The sequence below is a fragment of the Phalangium opilio genome, unplaced genomic scaffold (assembly GCF_054372755.1).
Source record: "Phalangium opilio isolate 3A_F unplaced genomic scaffold, DU_Popi_V2 ptg000246l_1, whole genome shotgun sequence".
Taxonomy (NCBI): domain Eukaryota; kingdom Metazoa; phylum Arthropoda; class Arachnida; order Opiliones; family Phalangiidae; genus Phalangium; species Phalangium opilio.
The window spans coordinates 5,610,001-5,635,217 of record NW_028324225.1 but is presented as its reverse complement, the minus strand read 5'-3'; the positions used below and the strand labels follow the sequence as shown (position 1 = coordinate 5,635,217).

The 25,217-nt window shown below is 40.9% G+C and overlaps 1 protein-coding gene across 1 annotated transcript; it reads left to right on the top strand.

Moving 5' to 3' along the window:
• Positions 1-9,673: 9,673 nt before the first annotated feature.
• On the top strand, positions 9,674-10,216 carry LOC149612267 (uncharacterized). Its single transcript, XM_089858552.1, has one exon. It carries the CDS (start codon positions 9,674-9,676, stop codon positions 10,214-10,216), a length of 543 nt encoding a protein of 180 aa, XP_089714678.1.
• Positions 10,217-25,217: the final 15,001 nt, after the last annotated feature.

The window sequence follows — 25,217 nt, the reverse complement described above, 5'->3', positions numbered from 1 at the left end:
CTATACTTCAGGACGCTGGAGTCAGTACTGGTGACGAACGTCGTGAGACTCGGCGAGAACGAAGACAACGACTGTTGAGAGATCAAGAAGCGCAGACCGAGTCGTCTGGTGAAGAAGCGAGGAGAAATCAACCCTCCTCTTCATCCTCCAATGGATCCTCTTCTTCCCCATCGGAAGAAGGTCCAGAGCCTTTCCCAGAAGTCTCTGATCTACCTGAGGAATCTGAGCCAGACGCATTCGCCTTATTCTCAGATCCTCCCGCGGTCTTCCGAGTGAATCGGATGTCGCCATACCTTTCTCCACTTTCCTCTCCTGATAGGAGCTCGAGGGAGAAGTCTCTCCCTCCAACCTCTCCATCTTCCTCCCCTGATAGGAGCTCGAGGGAGAAGTCTCTCCCTCCACCCTCTCCTCTATCTCACCCTGACGATTCAAGTTCTTCCTCCGAATCTGAGGAAGACGAAATGGAATTGTCCAACCCTGTTCCCATCAATCCCATGAGATTCGTAAACCCTTTTCGTAAAGGATGGAAACGTGAGATAGTGCTGAGGAAGAATCCTAAGCCTGGAGGTCCGGAAATGGACATTTACTATCATCCTCCAGAACAATATCCGCATAAGACTCTCCGGTCTCGCCCGGACGTTGCGAACTATTTACGCGTGCATGGTATCACCGATGTGACTTCGCGTGATTTTAACTTTTCGCGGCAAGCGATATCGCGCGAGCCGTGGGAAACTGTTCGAACCGCAAACTTATAAACTGTTGACTGCAGGAATGGCAGCTTCAGGCTTTCCGGCAGCGTTGGCCGTCTGCCCCTATGGACCTTTTATTGGCCCAGTCTCCGGTGCTGCGGATGTCCCGTGTGGGAGAAGACACTTCCGCCGCTATTACACCACTAGTAATCCAGGAGGAGCGCCCTATTCTCATCCTGGATCTGGCGGGGTTACGTCTCCTGAGGGCCATGATCTGTCCTTGCTTGCGGTGCGAAGGCCTGTTATTTGCCCCGTGCGTCGCACGAGCGTTGGACGCCCCTCCCCCGGGATACGTGTCCGAAGTGGCAAGCACCGCCGAAGCTGAGGCTCAGACAGATCCTCGTCGACAAGCCACGCAAGAAGTACAGGCAGATGTAGCCGAACATCTAGAGGCGGTAGCCCGCGCCGCGTCGGTAGCCCACGCCGAAGCGGCAGTGCACTGGACGCCTCAGTCCGACGCAGCCGCGGCGGCCGCCCCACCAGAGGCCGCCGCTGACCTCCCTGGTCTTTTGTGTCGTCCCTCGGATTTCGGACGAGTATCGCCCGTGCCAGACATCCTGGCTCCGGCCCCTGGCTCCACTGGCCCTTTAGGACGAGGACGGGCCCGAGGGACCGTACTGAATACAGCTCCTCTCGCCGCAAGAGGACGTGGTAGGGGTTTGGGACTCCTATTGCTCAGAACCACTCCACCAGCGGAACCACCGACCACCGGTATACGGTCTGCCGTATAAGACGACAGTGGCCACGGAGGTTCCGCGTCAGCGACGCCCGTTCCCTCAGAAGCAGCGGTCAGACCAAAAACCGCCCCGGAAACCATGATCCCGGACGAACGATATACACTGTGCCGCCGATGTCAAATAGGGAGGCATCACGAGAGCAATTGTTTCAAACCGAGGCCCAAGCGGAGCGAGGCCTATAAGGCCCGCCGCCGCCATCGGGCGAAGAAAGAGGGCGCTGCGACCGCCAAGAGACGATCGCCCGAGCCGCGTGACTCCCCGGAGTCGGACTCACAGTGAGCAGACGACTTTTCTTTGGGGGGAGGATGTAACCGTCCTCCGCCAGAACCTCCCTCCCGAGGAAAAGTCCGCGTCGTCTGCTTTATATTTTTGTTTATACGTTTTCCACAAGTGGCGCCTTAAGCGCCACTGGCTATAATTTTGTTAAAAAATATTTTGGCGGGCGGGGATAAAAACCCCCGCCGCCGCTGTCAGAGTAGTCAGTCTCAGCAACCACGTTCAAGTTGCAACGTGTTTTTGTTTTGGTCAATAAAAAGTATTAAATCGATTACCCCGGCGTTTTTTCTCAAAATGGATTATTTGGTAAATATATTTTAGTCATGGACAATAAGTCCTTTAAACGGGTAACCCGGGAACTTCTATATTGCTAGTTTTTATTTAATATCTTTTTGCGCCGTGAAATTAGGCCCCTTTCCTAGTTTTAAATTTTACGGTTACATGCTTAATAACGTTTTGTGCTGTGACGGGACTAGGAAATCCAATTTCAACCTAATTTCCAAGATTTAATGTTTTTTTACTACCGTTAAAAATCTATTTAAAATAAAACTAATTTATTTGGTTCGATCCCGGGTGGTGGCACTGAGTTCATCAAACTTGCAACAAACCCTTGTGAATAGAACTCTACGACTGATCAAGTCAGCTGACTTAATGTTTATTACTTCTATGTGACTTATACATATTTGACATAAACTGGATGGAATATCGATGTCATACAGATGGAAAAGTGATGTCCATCCCTGAAGACTTCGTCGATGAGTCGTTGAAACGACGACGGCGCATTGCATAGACCGAACGGAAGTACTTCGAACTCGTACTTCCCCGCGTGCGTGATATAAGCAGTCTTCGCTTTCGCTTGGCGTATCTACGACTTATCATGCTAACACCACCTCGAATTCCCTTATCAATAAAAAGATGCATGTCGGGGTCTAGAAACTCCAGTTTAAATTTATTCATGTGTAGAACAGCTTCCTAAGCAAATCCAGGGCTTGTAAATGCGTGACCAGGGTCTAAACAATAATATTTCATACACATACCTCTACAATTTTTGAACCGAGCACCGCGCGGTAAATCTGAAACAAAAAAGAAGAAGAAGAAAATGTACGTAACAAAAACGCGATTAAACCGAATTCAAATTGTCACGTTAACGAAGCCGGTTGTGGCGTCCACCTCGTTTTTTCCCACCTTTATATATTGTTATCATTTCAGGAATTTAAGAGTCATTGAAACTTTCGTTTGTGTAATTTGCCAGGATTTCATCAGCGATCCAGTAACGCTCACGTAACTAGATGGAAATCAATTCGGGTGCGGAGATTTTCCATTGTCTTTCCGTACGCGCTGTTATTTAATAGTTCAAAGATTTTTGGAGAAATCAAACTTGGACGTTCCTCGGTATTAAAATCAATAAAGGGTCGAAGGCAGGCTTCTTGTCTAAATAATATAATACGATGGACAGCTGAGGGTTTCATTCCCTTAGTAACATAATATTTCAAGTTTCGATAATGGATAACGTATTTATCTCTATCGTATTCGGTGTTAGTTTTGGAAGAGAGTCTTTGATTTAAAAATCTAATTTTTCCATCATTCCAATATAAAAACCTGAAAACATGTGTTCCCTAATTTTAATAGACTCTGGTGCTAGCAGATAATCGTTATGGTCCTCATGTAACTCTTCAGGATAATCCAAATCCACCTCTAAAATAAACCCACAAGGATAATCATCTGGGCAGTTTAAAATATGAGACTCGGTATAGTGTAGCAGATCATGGTGTGAAACCCGTTGAAAATAAGATATAGGTAATGGCATTCCCATGGCTTGTTCATACAAATTATGTACACCAAGGTACATAAAATAGCTATTTGGTTTAGCTGTATCATATGTTTCGGGAATATACGGATTATTTGCTTTAGCGTATCTATGACTTATCATGCTAACACCACCTCGAATTCCTTTTTAAATAAAAAGGTGCATGTCGGGGTCTAGAAACTCCATTTTAACTTTATTCATGTGTAGAGCAGCTTCCTAATCAAATACAGGGCTTGTAAATGCGTAACCAGGGTCTAAACCATAATATTCCAAACATATTCCTCTAAAATTTTCGAACACAGTACCGCGTGATCTGTTGGGCCTCGGTAGGCAACGTTGGAGAACAAAGAAGATGAAAAAAATGTAGGTAAGAGAAACGCGATTAAACCGAATTTAAATTTTCATGTTAACGATACCGGTTGTAGGGTCCACATCGTTTTTTTACACCTTTATATATTGTTATCATTTCAGGAATTTAAGAGTCATTGAAACTTTCGTGAGTGTAATTTGCGAGGATTTTATCAGCGATCCAGTAACACTCACGTTATGCCTCACCTTTTAGTCCATTGCTTGGTTTTTTCACCTTTGTAAATTGTTCAGGTATTTAAGGAAATAGTAATTGAACGCCTTCAGTGCTCGATATGTGGTATATTTATGAATAAAGATCCGGTATCTTTGACATGTAGACATACATTTGCCAAACTGGTCTCGAAGAACAACGAAAGTTCACATGCGCTATATGCCATAATTTGTGACCGATTCGGTAAGTCTAACATGTGGCAACACTTTTTGCCAAAGTTGTCTTAAGCGACAAATACAATTAAAAGTAGAAGAAGAAGAAAAAAAAATAATGCGTCTATTGCATACAAGTTCCACCCTTATTGTTCAGGTATTTATGGAAAAAGTGAAGGATTCTTTCATCTCTGTAATTTGCCAGGAATTTATCTCGGATCCAGTATCGCTAAATTGCAGGCACACGTTCTGCTTAACCCGCGTGAAACGCCAATTGAAAGTAAAGAAGAAAAGATCATTCTGAAAAATAGTGTACTTTTCGAAGGCAGGAGAGGATGCTTTCTTAACTGCGATATCCTCCAGTAGTTCAAACGGGAAAAGTCGCTATTGAACCTCCAGAAAGATTAGCATTTACGGGTTCATCTAATGATAATGCCTCAGAGTTTTTAGCTGCTTTTGAAGAATATGCTAAATTTCGTAAGCTTTCGAATAAAGATAGGTTAGCAGCAATGCCTCTTCTTTTACGAGGCCATGCTTTATACTGGTACAGGGATTTAATCCGTCAGTATGATGCTATTTGTAGCTCAAACCATAATCATCCTCACTTAGCTTGGAAAACCTTTAAAAGACATTTTAAGGCTCAATTTAGAGATTCTGAAGCTGACTCGAAGCTTAAAATAGAGATTTCCCAAAGAAGTCAGAAGGATAAGGAATCAGTAGAGGATTTTTTCGGGGATGTTATGAAAGTTTTGCTGTCAAGGGGAAACTCTGTCAGATTGATGAGAGATAGCCGGCGAGCATTAGCGTTACGCCAATTTAAAGATGATTGTGGACGACCCTGATCAACCTTCATCGCTGTGGATCAACGTGGGTAAACGATTGGACTTCATCGCTGTGGATCAACTTGGATCAACTATTGGACTTCATCGCTGTGGATCAACGTGGGTCAACGATCAGACTTCATCGCTGTGGATCAACACGGGTCAACGATTGGACTTCATCGCTGTGGATTAACACGGGTCAACTATCGTCGGCAACTATATCATCGTAATTGAGGAAGCAACGAGGAAGCGGGTGGATCACTATCCAAGTATATGCTTTTCAACGTATCCTGTTTTGCTCGCAAATTCGGACGACCGTCGGTTTATGTACGCCAGCAGCCTGCACCATTCTTCTAAAAGGGACTCCAATCCAATCCTAAAAGACTTAGCTACGATCGAAACATTCATATCGAATGATCTTTTTCCGGATCTCGCAGTCAAGCCAACTTTAAATTGAAGCCCAAATTTCCCGTCGTCCGATTAAAAAAAAAATTAAAAAATAGAAAAAAATTTAAGAATCACCAACGGGAAACCACACACCCGGACCTTTTTACCCGTGGACCTCGATTACGTGACGCCCCGCAGTGCCAGTAAATTAAACGAACTTTCAACTAGCCTCAAGAACATCGCGCACCGCAGAACGCCGGCAGAGTTCCAAATAGCCTATTTAAATCACTCTAATCTCAAAACTTCTGTATTACAATAGGTCAGTACCACCTTTTTATTTCCTCTGACTGTAGTTTAAGCGAACTCTGCCCGGCCGCGCACAACATTTCTGATAAGCATACATGAGAACCCGCCAGAAAACCAACTCTAACTCAAGTCCACCCCCGAAAATGCACAATGATGACACAAGCGTAATTTTTAATGAACTTAAAACCATCTCTGGCAAAATAGATGACATGCAATGCGACCTAAAATCAATTCGTACTGACCTTTCCAATACCCAAAAGAAAGTTGACCAATTAGAAAATAGCCAAACCCGTATTGAAACTATCCTAAATAAAGTCCAATTAAAAATCCAAGATATTGCTCCACTTAAAATAAGAGTTACCGAACTTGAAGATGACCTAGTAGATATAAGGAAGCAATCAGGATCAGATGCTGAGAGAACCCGTATGCGCATAGACAATCTCGAGGTCACAATTAGGCGGAAAAACTTGGTTATCAGAGGTCTCAAAGACAGCGAAACCGAATCACGCGACCAACTATGCAAAAGCGTTAACAACCTGCTCAATAAAAAACTCGAGGTTGAGGTGTTCGTGACACCAGACGAATAATCTTTCAACCTAGCTCCAATAAAACTATGCTAAATATCTTATACAGTAATATCCGTAGCGCACGCGCAAACTTTGCCAATCTTCAGGCCACCCACAAAACCATCTCCAATATTGATATTGACATTTATGCACTTTCTGAAACATGGTTCATAGGAGACAATTATGAGTATTACCCTAATTTCAAATTCGCAGGCCATGGCTGCCAGGGCCGCGTTGGCGGAGGTGTTGGCTTATACTTAAGGAATAACATAGACTATGAGATACATGATGTGGGCTGCGTACTTTCACCAGTAATGGAAACCTTTACCATACAGGTTGCCAAGGCCTTCTTAAGTGTAGTTTATAGACCCGAGGGAAACTTTGACAATTTTTTAGTCGAATTCGAAACTTCGATTAATGCCCTTGGCTCCCCCGGCAATACAAAAATTGTTATACGTGACTTTAACGTGGACCTACTCGATAAAAACTCAACACGCCTCCTCGACCTAACCCAATGCTATGGTCTCGCCCAATCCGTTTCATTACCAACTAGATCTAATAACTTTACTAGTACTTTGCTCGATCATTGTTATTCGACCCTAGCAGTAGACCTTAGTGTTTTAAGCGACTATGACGTGTCAGATCATTATCCTCTACTTCTCAAATTCAGATTACCCTTACACAAAAACGATAAAATTAAAATCACAAACCTCTCTGACCGCAATATATCCAACTTTCTAACTGAGGTAGCCCAAACAAATTGGGACTTAATTGGCAACGCAGACAACATCGACAACGCATTTGACGAATTTCTTGGAAACATAACCCGCATATATAATAAAAACTTTCCCAAAATTGTCGTATTCGAAGGAACCTCACACAATTGGATTAATAGCAACATCAAACAAGTAATTAAAATTAAAGATAAACATCGTAAGTTGGCCTTAAGGAAACCTACCGCAGCAAACAAAGAACTCTATCGGCAAGCTCGTAACCACTGCAATAATCTCACACGTAATGCCAGACTAGCGTATTTTAAATATTCCTTTCAACAAACCCAAAATAACCCCAAAAAAACGTGGAAAACTATTAACTACCTCATTGGAGGGAAAACAAAAAACCAAACCCTAATATTGATGCCACTCAAAACACTTTCAACATGTCTTTTAATCCCGACATAAATAAAGACAACTACAACCTAAACTTGGATGGTGTCCTTTGTACTCATTATTTTTACATGGCATCAACGAAAATGAAGTACTACTCATAATTAAAGCCCTCAAACCCAACTCTGCTCCTGGATTTGACGGAATCTCACCTAAAATCATCAAAATTGCAGCCCCTTTTCTAATTAAACCACTAACCGATCTTATAAACCTCTCCTTCACAAGCGGGAAATACCCAGAATGTCTTAAGAGATCGATTATAACCCCCATCTTTAAAAAAGGTGACGCAATGAACCATCTAGTTACCGCCCTATAAGTGTTCTATCTGTATTTGCTACCATTTTTGACAAAGCATTTTACATAAGATTATTATCATTCTCCAATAAATATCATATGATCAACAAAAATCAATACGGATTCAGAGAGAAAAGTAGCGTAGAATCGGCCCTAGCAGAAGTGTACAAAAAATCCTAAATTGGCTAGACAAAAGCGAATACTCCTTGGGAGTGTTTTTAGACCTTAAGAAGGCCTTTGATCGCGTCCATATCAAACGCCTGATTAAAAAATTAAGTAGAATGGGCATCAGACGCACTGGTCTGAATTGTTTTACATCCTACCTCGTCTCTAGAACAGCCCAGACAAAATTAAACGGCACTCTGTCCGCTCCCAGAATCGTTTATCAAGGCGTCCCGCAGGGTTCCATTCTTTCCCCCTATTGTTTAATATTTTTATCAATGACATAGCAAATTATGATCAAAACGAGGACATTACTCTATACGCTGACGATACCCTCCTTCTAGGAAGTGGCCCCAACTTAGAAATTCTAATACATTAACGGTATTTAAATTTAATTTTCACTTATTTAAACTATTACTCGTGCTTTAGCAGACTTTCGAAATTTTCTCGTGGCAGCGGTTTGCCATAGTCGCGTTGTTAGTCGCGCTGATATTCCGCTGATCTTCTGATGCAGTTAATGCTATAACTGTATTTCAGATCTACTTCAATTTAGCTAATTTTTTTTGGCATCGTCTGCTATTTACGGTTTGCGCCCTTCGGGCTCGTTTTTTCCTAATTCTAACGATGGCTGCGGCTAAGGACGCCTGCATTAGCTGTGATAAACCTATTTATGGCAAGCAGGCCATTGCGGTCTGCTCTGGTGGCTGTAAAAGACGGGCGCATAAATCCTGCAATGGGGACTCGTTTACCTGTACGAACTGTAAAGCTTCGACCCGATTATCGCGCAGCCGTCAACAGTCTCGCGCGTCCCTCAGTTCAATATCTGAGCAACGTGACCTTTCTTCGGCCTCTAACGACGACCTCAGTGACTCTCCTCATAAATCCAAACGGCCTTGCTCAACCTGCACTTGTGCCTCTGTTGACGATATCAGTGACGTGCTTACCAACCTCCTCCGTCCCGACAGTCTCACTAGGGAGCCGGATTCCATTTTGGACAAATTGCTCCAGAAAATGGACGCCCTCGAGACTTTGGTGATGACCTTGGATTCCCAGGTGGTTCAATTAAAGAATTCTAACCAACAGTTACAGAAGGAGCTCTCTGAGATTCGCGAATCCGCTTCTTCATCCTCAATCCGGCGTGACACTACTCCAAAGTTCCCACAAGTACCATCCTTCTCTGCAGCTGCCACACATTACCCAATGCTTGGTCTGCTTCCGAATTCTACGTCAACAACTTCGGGGTTTGCGCGACAACCCACGCTTCCGCGACCACCCACAAGTTTACCTCCACCGCGCGTCCGCAAGCCAACCAAATCTGGGTCGGCGGTTAATTCTAAAATAAAAACCGCGAGTCGTGAGCCTCGTCGACCACGAAGGGCCTTATTTGTTAGCTGGTTAGACCCCGACTTACTCTCCTCCGACCTACGCGCCACTCTTGTTGAGGACGAGGGAATCCAGTCGGCCATTTGCGTTCGTCTTCGCCCGAAAAATCCCAATGCCTCTCATTCTTCGTTTTATGTTACCTGTACTGACGACGACGAATTCACTCGACTCTCCGATCCCGACATCTGGCCAGTGGATTGTATTATCGCTGACTTTGGCGGTCCACTACGTGACGCATTCAAGCACAGTGGCGAGCTCACTCCGTCCGAACCAACTATCCAGCATCTATGACTCTGTCCATAGCTTACCAAAATGTGCGCGGATTACGGACTAAGGCTTCTGAAATTATGGATAATGCGATATCGCTAGACTTCGATATTATATGTCTCACGGAGACTTGGTTTAACCATGAACACTTCAATGCTAACTACTTTTCAGATACTTACCACGTATATAGAGCCGATAGACCTGATCTTAATTATAAACACGGTCGGGGTGGTGGTGCACTAATTGCCATTAAGAAATCAATAGTTAGTCTAAGGCGCCATGATCTTGAGGGAGTCGCGGAGTGCGTCTTTGTGCAAGTTAAATTGCGTTCCGACGCGACCCTACTGATTGGTTCTGTTTATTTACCCCCGTCCACCAATGACGCTCTTTATAACACGATTAGGCAACGGCTTCTCCAGGACTTGCTAGACCAGGAAACCAATTTATTGCTTCTTGGTGATTTTAACTTATCTGGTGTGCACTGGGCCACAAATGACACTCTGGGTTGCACTACCCTTACTAAAACGAAGGCGCGTCATATATTTGAAATATGCTACTTTTAAAAACTCTTGTGACAATATTTTGGACTTGTGCTTAGCCAATGTAAATGATTTAGATATTTTGTCGTTGTGTGAACCCTACGTAACACCAGATGCTTATTATCCTCCCTTTATGGTACATTACCCAATTCCGTCATTTGCTCCACCATTTACGCCGCACCAGTCCTACCAGTTCATGCAAGGGAACTATTATCACCTATACACTACCTTGCGTGATTCCGATTGGCTTACCTTATTAAACTCGCAGGATGTTAATTACTGCTCTTCCCTGTTAACACTCTATATTAAGCGCGCTATGGATGCTGCCATACCTATTCGGGTCGGTACTCGCATGTCCTCTTTTCCTAAGTGGTATTCGGTTGAGTTGCGTTCTGCAATACGTAGCAAGAAGTACTACTATAGAAAATATAAGCGTACCGCCTTCTTACCAGATTTTATTAACTATAAAAAACAGCGTGCACTAGTCAGAAAATATTCAAAACGTGACAAAATTTTGGAGGGCAAGCGTGTTTGTAGTGACGCGTTATCTCATCCTAAGAAGTTTTGGAACTTTGTTAACGGCAATATCAAAGATGTCTCCCATCGCATCTCCCTGAAAATTGATGGTGAAATGGTCACTGATCCTGAGATGCTTGCATCCCATTTCGGCGACCATTTCTCTACCATTTCAGTGGATAGTACGCCACTTCATGGTCACTATGATTATGACTCATCTTCCATAAGACATCAAGCATTGTCCTCCATGATTTTTACGCTCACCGACATTCATGGCGCTATTATTAAACTTCCTAACAAAAAGTCCACCGGTACGGATGGGATACCAGCCTTTATTCTAAAAGGTTGCGGTGACCTTTTACTGCAACCACTAGCCCATGTCTATAACTTGTCTATAGCAACCCAAACTTTCCCTACCATTCGGAAGGAAGCGGCGGTTACCCCTGTTTATAAATCTGGTGCGGCTATGGACGTGAAAAATTATCGACCAATATCCCTCCTGTCCACTCTGGCTAAACTTTTTGATATGCTCGTGCATGCCAAATTACAGGACTGGTTTAGTGCCTTTCCTAACGATTGTCAGCATGGTTTTGTGCCGGGGAGGAGTGTTGAAACGAACCTTGCAGCATTCATGGACTACGTGGCGCCGGAGGTCGAAAGTCGTGGTCAAGTCGATGTCATATATCTCGACTTGGCCAAGGCTTTTGATCGTAATTCCCATACCTATTTACTAGACAAAATTCACATATTAGGTGTTGGTAATAACCTTCTTGGCTGGTTTCAATCATACCTACATCATAGAACTAACCGCATTAACTGTAATGGTGTCCTTGCCTCCGTTGTGTACCATGTTAACTGCGGGGTTCCTCAGGGTTCCTCTCTTGGTCCGTTATTGTTTAATTTATACGTTTATGATTTACAATTTTTAATTAAACACTCGAAGCTAATAGCTTTCGCGGACGACCATAAGGTCTGTAAGATCATTAACTCTATTGAAGACTGCGCTAAACTCCAAGCAGATTTGAACATAACTACGATGTGGTGTGACAAGAATAATTTGCCAGTCAATCCTCTTAATTCCCAACAGGTCACGTTCACTAGGCGTATCAGTAGACAAATCGGCTTTTCTTATACTGTCGGTATCTCTATCATTCCGCGAATGTTTACGGTAACCGATCTTGGGGTACTATTTGACAGCGCCTTGCTCTTTCGCGAGCACGTCACCCATACTGTTAATCGTTGCCGAAGGACTTTGGGAGTGGCATTTAAGATTTGTCGGCCTCTGAGGTCCTTGAAACATTTCCGTATGCTCTACCTCAGTCTTGTCCGATCACGTCTCACTTACGGTTCGATAGCTTGGAGTGGCTGTAGTTCTTATCTGCGCGAATCCATAGACGCTGTCCAGCGTAAATTTGTCTTTTATGTACATACTTTCTTCTTACGTCATCTAGATTACAACTACCTCATTTTGTTGAATCATTTAAATCTCCCGTCCATAACTTATTACTTGGAAATAATTGATATTAAATTTCTTCATAAATTGCTTAATCATAGAATTACAATGAGCGACTTACTTGTTAAGATAAACTTTTTGGTGCCCCATACCCTACGTAAAAATGTAACTTTCCTTGTTCCTTGTAAACATTTAAATCCTATTTATCGTGTTCAAAAAACTTATAATCTCTACTCCCAAAAATTTGATATATTTTCAATTACTTTTTGGCCAAATTCGTTAGATAATGTTCTTTCTTGTACATAATATATAGAACATGTGTATATTCTCGTGAACTACTTGTATAGTTTTTAATATACACAATAAAAATTCATTTCATTTCATTATTGTTATTTTATATTGAGGGTCCACAGGGAATTATTAATCGCTTTAACCTTTAAAAAGACCTTGGCAATATCTCGCCAATTTGAACTATGTGATTCCGGTTTTTTCATTGGCTGGTGGAACTGTTAAGGCCCGTTTTCAATCAAGCTTTTCATGTCGCTTTTTTAAGAGCTTCGCTTCAATCTCAAATCGCGATTTGCCTGACAAAAACGCGATTCAAATGGCGAAGCTAAAGCGAAACTTCTCATCCGTTTTCAAATTCGATTCTCGCGCCTCTCCACGCTCGTCACGTCGCGAGTTTCTATCAGCTGTCTTCTTAAAATTAAAATGGCGGTCACCGAACGGAGACGTCGGTTATTGTTGCGAATAGTACAGTCAATCTAGCTCAAAAAAGGGCCTTACCCGGAACAAATTGCGATAGTTTTGAAATTGGGGAGTTTTATAGAACTTGAAGCGCTCTTTCACATGGTGCAATCTCCCCCAATCAGCAACTTGAGGAAAATCCGCCATCTTGAAAAATGGCCGCCAAAATTACTAAAGTGCTACGTAACTTTGGCTGTAATTATCGGATTGAATCATAAAAAATCTTATAGTGTAGCTTAAGACATTCCACACGATTTACCTTATATTCATTTTTAGCGTTAAACCAACCGGAAGCTGGCAAGCATGCATTAAAACCGGCTAAATTGATAAATTTCGTGAAATGCAAAGTTTCTACCGAAAGTAATTAAAGATTTCTTTAAAATTTCGCTGTTCAAATAGTAGGAAGCGCTCTTCTAAGACTTTTTGTCTATCCTACGATTAAAGAGGGCTAAAAGTGCCCGCCATCTTGAAAAATGGCCGCCCAATTACGCTAAAATGATCATGACTCGAGATCTAATCATCCAATTCCCACGATTCATACCTCAAATTGTTTGTTATAATATTTCCTAAAGTTTAACTTCTAAGAGTTTTGGTCATTTTTTGCACCGTTGTTTAATTTTAATTGATACTTTAAATAATATAACTAATTTTCATAATAACAAATTGTTTTAAATAAATAATTTACTTTGAAATGAATTTTCAGTTCTCATTCATGAGCATTAAAATTCGTAATTACACTTTAGCGCCATCTTTCCCTCCTAACATTAACTATAACTGGAACTGGAACTAATAGCCATTGACGTCCCAGTACAGAGTACACCTGCACTCATAATCGAATGTTATCATCCTTTTCTTCACAAAATAAATCAATCTTATCACGTAATAGAAAAAAGTATAATTGTGAATTGGATGATTAGATCACGAGTAATGATCATTTTAGCGTAATTGGGCGGCCATTTTTCAAGATGGCGGACACTTTTAGTCCTCTTTAATCGTAGGATAGACAAAAAAGTCTTAGAAGAGCGCTTCCTACTATTTGAACAGCGAAATTTTTAAGAAATCTTTAATTACTTTCGGTAGAAACTTTGCATTTCACGAAATTTATCAATTTAGCCGGTTTTAATGCATGTTTGCCAGCTTCTGGTTGGTGTAACGCTAAAAATGAATATAAGGTAAATCTTAAGCTACACTATAAGATTTTTTGTGATTCAATCTGATAATTGCAGCCAAAGTTACGTAGAACTTTAGTAATTTTGGCGGTCATTTTTCAAGATGGCGGATTTTCCTCAAGTTGCTGATTGGGGGAGATTGCACCATGTGAAAAAGCGCTTCAAGTTCTATAAAAGTCCCCAATTTCAAAACTATCGCAATTTGTTCCGGGTCAAACCCCAGATTGACTGTACTAGAAGACAACTTCTACTTGTTCAAATTTATTATCAAATAGTAGGAACTCAGAAGAAGTACAAACGAAAAAGATGGTGGGTGCACCCTATATGGAGATAAAGAAGCACCCAGGGACACTATAGTACCTTGGTAAGAATTAAAGGTGTTAAGCCTTTGACCTCAAATTTAAACATTGCTCTTTTTATTAAATAAATTGTTTTCTTTCCAGTTAAAAACAATGCGCCAAACCGACCACAAAAAGTTTGCAAATTTTACACGCATGTCACCAACCTTGTTTCACAAACTTTTAAAACTAGTGAGTCCTAAACTAAAAAAAATCCACCTGGAATAAAACCGATCTCCCCTGGAGAAAGGCTAGCTCTGACATTAAGGTTTGTATCTTTAAATAAGTCGTTATATTTATGGATGTAATTAGATAATTCTTTTAGATTCTTGGCCACTGGTGATGGTTTTGATTCCATGGCCTATGCGTTCCGCCTGGGGAAAAACCACTACCCACAACATTATTAAGGAAACTTGCGAAGCGCTTTGGGAGGTTTTGCATCCAATTTATTTAAGAGTAGATATTATTTTATGCGCAACATTTGCAATGGAATTAAAATCAGTGAATAATTTAGCAACCAAATGAAAGTACGTGGAAGAAAGCAGCTACCGATTTTTATAACAAGTGGAATTACCCCATGTGTTGTGGAGCGGTAGATGGCAAACATGTTATGATTCAGCAACCCGGGAAGAGTGGTACTCTTTATTATAACTATAAAGTGAGTAATGTCTGTTTAAAAATGTTTAATAATAAATTGAGTACCTATTGTATTATTTAGAGTTTTAACTCAATAGTATTAATGGCTGTTGTGGATGAAAATGATAAATTCCTCGTTGTGGATGTTGGTGGCTACGGGTCACATTCCGATGGAGGAATTTTTAAGGCATCCGATTTTGGACAGGCACTAGAGAAGGAAAAGGCTGGCTTTCCTCCACCAGGTTTATTACCTTTTACCGAAATTGGTGCTCCACATGTGCTGGTTGGCGATGATGCTTTTCAGCTCCTACCCAACTTTATGAAACCATTTTCAAAAGAAGGAAATCTTGCCACCAAGGAACTTATTTTTAACTACCGCTTGAGTCGGGCTCGGTAAGTTTCGAAATAACTTAGTCCTTTGGCCAATGTGAATAATAGGTCATCATTTTTCGTTTCATTATTAAAAATAACCAAAAAGGGCACTGTAGGGGGTATTCTTCACATTTGCCTGTCTTTTAAATAATTGTTGGATTTGGTTTAGGAGGACAAGTGAAAATGCTTTTGGAATTCTTGCAACGAGATTCAGAGTATTTCGACGACCTCTCATGCTCAAACCGGCAAATGTGGACAGAGTAATTAGAGCATGTGTTGCCCTCCATAACTTTTAATTAACTGAGGAGGAAAATAGCAAAGAAAAGGTTTACTGCCCGAAAGACTATGCTGACTACATAGACAAGAACACTGGTAAATTAGTGAGCGGAGAATGGGAAAACATATTGCAGAAAGATGGGGCTAGAGCATTTAAAAATCAACAAGCAACATCAGCGTGAAATTTCAGCCGAAATGCCAATGCTGTTCGACAAACATTTACGAAGTATTTTGTAAGCCCAGAAGGGGAGGTTGACTGGCAATGGGAACTAAAAGGTGTACAAAAAGATGGTCAAATGAACACATAAACTTCAGTTTTTAATAAAAAAAATACAAACATCAATGAGTTTTATTGATTATTGTCTATATGGCTCATAATTAAAAGAATGACTTCAGCTTCACATTTTCTCCTCTTCGCGAGAGGAAGATCCCGTAGCAAACTTGCAGCGTAATCTCCAAAAGCCGATGCCGAATCATCTGGCTTGTTCAATTCTCTAAATTGAATTTTCAATTAGTGCTTGAAATTTGAAAACTAATATATTTTCAGATAAATAATTAAGTGATATAAATGTAAACTAAATCTATGCAAGTACTTTACATATATTCGTACAAATAACACAGAATTGACTAAATTTTCTGAACAATTCACGGAAACATTGCTTGCTTACTTGTTGCATTGTGCAAGTGCTTCTAAAACAGACGAAGGAATACTGGAAACTTCTTTTCCTGCCATTTTTTTTTTCTTCGTCATCTTTTCATGAAGGGCCTTTCTACTTGCAATACTTTGGCTAGCGCCATCAGAAATTTGCGGCGCTTGGGTACCCGAACTTTCTCCTTGTTCACATGAAGTTGACGAAGGGTCTTTGCTATGCGGATCATCCTCCAAGTCTTGAAAATCCCCTGTTGGTTCACTTATCTCTTCTTCTATTTCAAAGTCTTTCCCTATAAAAGATGTGGAGAAAGAACTTTTCTTCTCCAAAAGACCATTTTCCATTTCATCCACATTTAGTTTGAAGTTTGAAGTAGTACTAATTAGATAACTATTATAAGTATTATAATTTTAATGAGTAATTGTAATATGTTAATCAGTAAGTGCCTACTCTCTTCTTCGGACGACATCTTTCAGAAATAACATGGTCTTGAAAAAAGGCCAATTCACGGAGTCCATCGTTTCATCGTCCAGTTCTTGTCTACTTTTTGATCTCGTTACCATGTGAAAGTGGTTTCTAAACTGATCAAAAACACTTTTCCACTTTTTTTTTGCATTGGTCCTCTGTAAATTTTAACGAATATCGTTAATATGATTTATAAGTATTAATTCGTAGTACTGTATTTTGTAAAAGTGTTTTGACTTTTTTTTAAACTCATTTCTGTTGCAATTTCCTGCCATGCTCGATCAGCTAGATCTCGGTTTCTATATATCTCAAGACTTCTATCCCATAAACAGGGTCTTTCGCGTATTAATTCAATGATTTTTTCTCTCTCTTCATGTATCTGTTTCCTTTTTTCTTCCGCTTCAGCTCTAACCTGTTCTTTGTGTTCTCTCTTTCGCGACATCGTTTTTGAAAAGTTAAGCCTAACTTTAAAACACGCGCGTCCAAAATAATAATAAAAAAAAAATACCTAGAAAATACTGATGATCTATTGGTCGAGAGAAATAACGTACCCACGTGACTACCGGGCCAAGCGCTTTTTAGGATGAAAGCTAAAGCAAATATCTACCCGCGGTAGATACAAGCTTTTCGAATATTTCACGCGAATCTGATTGAGAAGCGCCCAAAAAAGCACGTTTGAAAGCGGGTTCCGATTTCGCTTTAGCGTTTTGCTTCAGTATTTGAAGCAAAAGCTTCATGAAAAGCTTGATTGAAATCGGGCCTTAAGACTTCATACTGATTTTAATGTACAAGGATGGTTTTTTGATTGGATATAACTTTTTTTTGTATTGCATTAACTGCTTTGAATAAATTCCACAGAGCTACAATTCGAACCCTGAATATGTGGTTAAAATTTCAAAAAGATTCATTTAATAGTTTATTTTATTAAAAATAAAGCTGCTAAGGGTGGTTTTCATTTCCATAAAAATAATCTGATTTTGACGAAAACCTCGAAATTTTCCCATAGAAATAACATAGGAAAATATTTTACAGATAACCATTTTGTGGTAGCCGTAATGCAATAACTATTCGTTTGTTTGACTTGAAAACGGTTTTAAACGAAAGCCTGGTATTTAGATTTTCCGCTTTCCAATTTTCATTAATTAGATTTAAGTTTAAGTATGTTTAATTTCATATTTTCAAAACCATTCCAATCTGCGATATTTCTGCATGGATAATAGTCAGTTTATGATGTTAGCACGGTTAAGGCTATTTGGTCCAATTTCCGTAGTGGTAAAAAAACAAGAGAACCTAAGCTTGTGTTAGCTAACAAGTTAAGTTGGAAAAATACCCCACAAATGTATATTAAGTTAACCAGATAACCTACGACTGGTAATTAAGCTAGATTGCCTACGACTGGAAATTAAGCTAGATTACCTACGACTGGTAAATAAGCTTGATCTACGACGGCTGGTAATTAAGCTAGGTCAGCGACGACTGGTAATTAAGCTAGATTACCGACGAGTGGTAATTAAGCTAAATCAGCGACGACTGGTAATTAAGCTAGATTACCGACGACTGGTAATTAAGCTAGATTACCGACGACTGGTAATTAAGCTAGATTACTGACGACTGGTAATTAAGCTAGATTACATACGACTGGTAATTAAGCTAGATTACATACGACTGGTAGTTAAGCTAGATCAGCGACGACTGGTAATTAAGCTAGATTAACGACGACTGGTAATTAAGCCAGATTACCGACGACTAGTAATTAAGCTAGATAAGCGACGACTGGTAATTAAGCTAGATTACCGACGACTGGTAATTAAGCTAGATTACAGACCACTGGTAATTAAGCTAGATTACCGACGACTGGTAATTAAGCTAGATCAGCGACGACTGGCAATTAAGCTAGATTACCGACGGCTGGTAATTAAGCTAGATTACAGACGACTGGTAATTAAGCTAGATCAGCGACGACTGGTAATTAAGCTAGATTAACGACGACTGGTAATTAAGCCAGATTACCGACGACTGGTAATTAAGCTAGATTACCGACGACTGGTTATTAAGCTAGATTACAGACGACTGGTAATTAAGCTATATTACCTACGACTGGTAATTAAGCTAGATCAGCGACGACAGGTAATTAAGCTAGATCAGCGTCGACTGGTAATTAAGCTAGATCAGCGACGACTGGTATTTAAGCTAGATTACTGACGACTGGTAATTAAGCTAGATTACCGACGAGTGGTAATTAAGCTAGATTAACGACGACTGGTAATTACGCCAAATTACCGACGACTGGTAATTAAGCTAGTTTACCGACGACTGGTAATTAAGCTAGATCAGCGACGACTGGTAATTAAGCTAGATTACCGACGACTGGTAATTAAGCCAAATTACCGACGACTGGTAATTAAGCTAGATTACCGACGACTGGTAATTAAGCTAGATTACCGACGACTGGTAATTAAGCTAGATTACCGACGACTGGTAATTAAGCCAGAATACCGACGACTGGTAATTAAGCTAGATTACCTACGTCTGGTAATTAAGCTAGATCAGCGACGACTGGTAATTAAGCTAGATCAGCGACGACTGGTAATTAAGCTAGATTAACGACGACTGGTAATTAAGCTAGATCAGCGACGACTGGTAATTAAGCTAGATCAGCGGCGACTAGTAATTAAGCTAGATTAACGACGACTGGTAATTAAGCCAGATTACCGACGACTGGTAATTAAGCTAGATTACCGACGACTGGTAATTAAGCTAGATCAGCGACGACAGGTAATTAAGCGAGATCAGCGTCGACTGGTAATTAAGCCAAATTACCGACGACTGGTAATTAAGCTGGATCAGCGACGACAGGTAATTAAGCTAGATTACCGACGACTGGTAATTAAGCTAGATTACCGACGACTGGTAATTAAGCTAGATGAACGACTACTGGTAATTAAGCCAAATTACCGACGACTGGTAATTAAGCCAAATTACCGACGACTGGTAATTAAGCTAGATTACCGACGACTGGTAATTAAGCTAGATTACCAAAGACTGGTAATTAAGCCAGATTACCGACGACTGGTAATTAAGCTAGATTACCTACGTCTGGTAATTAAGCTAGATCAGCGACAACTGGTAATTAAGCTAGATCAGCGACGATTTGTAATTAAGCTAGATCAGCGTCGACTGGTAATTAAGCTAGATCAGCGACGACTGGTATTTAAGCTAGATTACTGACGACTGGTAATTAAGCTAGATTACCGACGAGTGGTAATTAAGCTAGATTAACGACGACTGGTAATTACGCCAAATTACCGACGACTGGTAATTAAGCTAGTTTACCGACGACTGGTAATTAAGCTAGATCAGCGACGACTGGTAATTAAGCTAGATTACCGACGACTGGTAATTAAGCCAAATTACCGACGACTGGTAATTAAGCTAGATTACCGACGACTGGTAATTAAGCTAGATTACCGACGACTGGTAATTAAGCTAGATTACCGACGACTGGTAATTAAGCCAGAATACCGACGACTGGTAATTAAGCTAGATTACCTACGTCTGGTAATTAAGCTAGATCAGCGACGACTGGTAATTAAGCTAGATCAGCGACGACTGGTAATTAAGCTAGATTAACGACGACTGGTAATTAAGCTAGATCAGCGACGACTGGTAATTAAGCTAGATTACCGACGACTGGTAATTAAGTAAGATTACAGACGACTGGTAATTAAGCTAGATCAGCGGCGACTGGTAATTAAGCTAGATTAACGACGACTGGTAATTAAGCCAGATTACCGACGACTGGTAATTAAGCTAGATCAGCGACGACTGGTAATTAAGCTATATTTCCTACGACTGGTAATTAAGCTAGATCAGCGACGACACGACTGGTAATTAAGCTAGATTACCTACGTCTGGTAATTAAGCTAGATCAGCGACAACTGGTAATTAAGCTAGTTTACCGACGACTGGTAATTAAGCTAGATCAGCGACGACTGGTAATTAAGCTAGATTACCGACGACTGGTAATTAAGCCAAATTACCGACGCCTGGTAATTAAGCTAGATTACCGACGACTGGTAATTAAGCTAGATTACCGACGACTGGTAATTAAGCTAGATTACCGACGACTGGTAATTAAGCCAGAATACCGACGACTGGTAATTAAGCTAGATTACCTACGTCTGGTAATTAAGCTAGATCAGCGACGACTGGTAATTAAGCTAGATCAGCGACGACTGGTAATTAAGCTAGATTAACGACGACTGGTAATTAAGCTAGATCAGCGACGACTGGTATTTAAGCTAGATTACCGACGACTGGTAATTAAGTAAGATTACAGACGACTGGTAATTAAGCTAGATCAGCGGCGACTGGTAATTAAGCTAGATTAACGACGACTGGTAATTAAGCCAGATTACCGACGACTGGTAATTAAGCTAGATCAGCGACGACTGGTAATTAAGCTATATTTCCTACGACTGGTAATTAAGCTAGATCAGCGACGACACGACTGGTAATTAAGCTAGATTACCTACGTCTGGTAATTAAGCTAGATCAGCGACAACTGGTAATTAAGCTAGATAAGCGACGACTGGTAATTAAGCTAGATCAGCGACGACTGGTAATTAAGCTAGATCAGCGACGACTGGTAATTAAGCTAGATCAGCGACGATTGGTAATTAAGCTAGATTAACGACGACTGGTAATTAAGCCAGATTACCAACGACTGGTAATTAAGCTAGATTACCGACGACTGGTAATTAAGCTAGATTACCGACGACTGGTAATTAAGCCAGATTACCGACGACTGGTAATTAAGCTAGATTACCGACGACTGGTAATTAAGCTAGATTACCGACGACTGGTAATTAAGCCACATTACCGACGACTGGTAATTAAGCTAGATTACCTACGTCTGGTAATTAAGCTAGATCAGCGACGACTGGTAATTAAGCTAGATCAGCGACGACTGGTAATTAAGCTAGATTAACGACGACTGGTAATTAAGCTGGATCAGCGACGACAGGTAATTAAGCTAGATTACCGACGACTGGTAATTAAGCTAGATTACCGACGACTGGTAATTAAGCTAGATGAACGACTACTGGTAATTAAGCCAAATTACCGACGACTGGTAATTAAGCCAAATTACCGACGACTGGTAATTAAGCTAGATTACCGACGACTGGTAATTAAGCTAGATTACCAAAGACTGGTAATTAAGCCAGATTACCGACGACTGGTAATTAAGCTAGATTACCTACGTCTGGTAATTAAGCTAGATCAGCGACAACTGGTAATTAAGCTAGATCAGCGACGATTTGTAATTAAGCTAGATCAGCGTCGACTGGTAATTAAGCTAGATCAGCGACGACTGGTATTTAAGCTAGATTACTGACGACTGGTAATTAAGCTAGATTACCGACGAGTGGTAATTAAGCTAGATTAACGACGACTGGTAATTACGCCAAATTACCGACGACTGGTAATTAAGCTAGTTTACCGACGACTGGTAATTAAGCTAGATCAGCGACGACTGGTAATTAAGCTAGATTACCGACGACTGGTAATTAAGCCAAATTACCGACGACTGGTAATTAAGCTAGATTACCGACGACTGGTAATTAAGCTAGATTACCGACGACTGGTAATTAAGCTAGATTACCGACGACTGGTAATTAAGCCAGAATACCGACGACTGGTAATTAAGCTAGATTACCTACGTCTGGTAATTAAGCTAGATCAGCGACGACTGGTAATTAAGCTAGATCAGCGACGACTGGTAATTAAGCTAGATTAACGACGACTGGTAATTAAGCTAGATCAGCGACGACTGGTAATTAAGCTAGATTACCGACGACTGGTAATTAAGTAAGATTACAGACGACTGGTAATTAAGCTAGATCAGCGGCGACTGGTAATTAAGCTAGATTAACGACGACTGGTAATTAAGCCAGATTACCGACGACTGGTAATTAAGCTAGATCAGCGACGACTGGTAATTAAGCTATATTTCCTACGACTGGTAATTAAGCTAGATCAGCGACGACACGACTGGTAATTAAGCTAGATTACCTACGTCTGGTAATTAAGCTAGATCAGCGACAACTGGTAATTAAGCTAGTTTACCGACGACTGGTAATTAAGCTAGATCAGCGACGACTGGTAATTAAGCTAGATTACCGACGACTGGTAATTAAGCCAAATTACCGACGCCTGGTAATTAAGCTAGATTACCGACGACTGGTAATTAAGCTAGATTACCGACGACTGGTAATTAAGCTAGATTACCGACGACTGGTAATTAAGCCAGAATACCGACGACTGGTAATTAAGCTAGATTACCTACGTCTGGTAATTAAGCTAGATCAGCGACGACTGGTAATTAAGCTAGATCAGCGACGACTGGTAATTAGGCTAGATTAACGACGACTGGTAATTAAGCTAGATCAGCGACGACTGGTATTTAAGCTAGATTACCGACGACTGGTAATTAAGTAAGATTACAGACGACTGGTAATTAAGCTAGATCAGCGGCGACTGGTAATTAAGCTAGATTAACGACGACTGGTAATTAAGCCAGATTACCGACGACTGGTAATTAAGCTAGATCAGCGACGACTGGTAATTAAGCTATATTTCCTACGACTGGTAATTAAGCTAGATCAGCGACGACACGACTGGTAATTAAGCTAGATTACCTACGTCTGGTAATTAAGCTAGATCAGCGACAACTGGTAATTAAGCTAGATAAGCGACGACTGGTAATTAAGCTAGATCAGCGACGACTGGTAATTAAGCTAGATCAGCGACGACTGGTAATTAAGCTAGATCAGCGACGATTGGTAATTAAGCTAGATTAACGACGACTGGTAATTAAGCCAGATTACCAACGACTGGTAATTAAGCTAGATTACCGACGACTGGTAATTAAGCCAGATTACCGACGACTGGTAATTAAGCTAGATTACCGACGACTGGTAATTAAGCTAGATTACCGACGACTGGTAATTAAGCCACATTACCGACGACTGGTAATTAAGCTAGATTACCGACGACTGGTAATTAAGCCAGATTACCGACGACTGGTAATTAAGCTAGATTACCGACGACTGGTAATTAAGCCACATTACCGACGACTGGTAATTAAGCTAGATTACCTACGTCTGGTAATTAAGCTAGATCAGCGACGACTGGTAATTAAGCTAGATCAGCGACAACTGGTAATTAAGCTAGATTAACGACGACTGGTAATTAAGCTAGATCAGCGACGACTGGTAATTAAGCTAGATTACCGACGACTGGTAATTAAGCTAGATTACAGACGACTGGTAATTAAGCTAGATCAGCGGCGACTAGTAATTAAGCTAGATTAACGACGACTGGTAATTAAGCCAGATTACCGACGACTGGTAATTAAGCTAGATTACCGACGACTGGTAATTAAGCTAGATCAGCGACGACAGGTAATTAAGCGAGATCAGCGTCGACTGGTAATTAAGCCAAATTACCGACGACTGGTAATTAAGCTGGATCAGCGACGACAGGTAATTAAGCTAGATTACCGACGACTGGTAATTAAGCTAGATTACCGACGACTGGTAATTAAGCTAGATGAACGACTACTGGTAATTAAGCCAAATTACCGACGACTGGTAATTAAGCCAAATTACCGACGACTGGTAATTAAGCTAGATTACCGACGACTGGTAATTAAGCTAGATTACCAAAGACTGGTAATTAAGCCAGATTACCGACGACTGGTAATTAAGCTAGATTACCTACGTCTGGTAATTAAGCTAGATCAGCGACAACTGGTAATTAAGCTAGATCAGCGACGATTTGTAATTAAGCTAGATCAGCGACGACTGGTAATTAAGCTAGATCAGCGACGACTGGTAATTAAGCTAGATCAGCGACGATTGGTAATTAAGCTAGATTAACGACGACTGGTAATTAAGCCAGATTACCAACGACTGGTAATTAAGCTAGATTACCGACGACTGGTAATTAAGCTAGATTACCGACGACTGGTAATTAAGCCAGATTACCGACGACTGGTAATTAAGCTAGATTACCGACGACTGGTAATTAAGCCACATTACCGACGACTGGTAATTAAGCTAGATTACCTACGTCTTTTAATTAAGCTAGATCAGCGACGACTGGTAATTAAGCTAGATCAGCGACGACTGGTAATTAAGCTAGATTAACGACGACTGGTAATTAAGCTAGATCAGCGACGACTGGTAATTAAGCTAGATTACCGACGACTGGTAATTAAGCTAGATTACAGACGACTGGTAATTAAGCTAGATCAGCGGCGACTGGTAATTAAGCTAGATTAACGACGACTGGTAATTAAGCCAGATTACCGACGACTGGTAATTAAGCTAGATTACC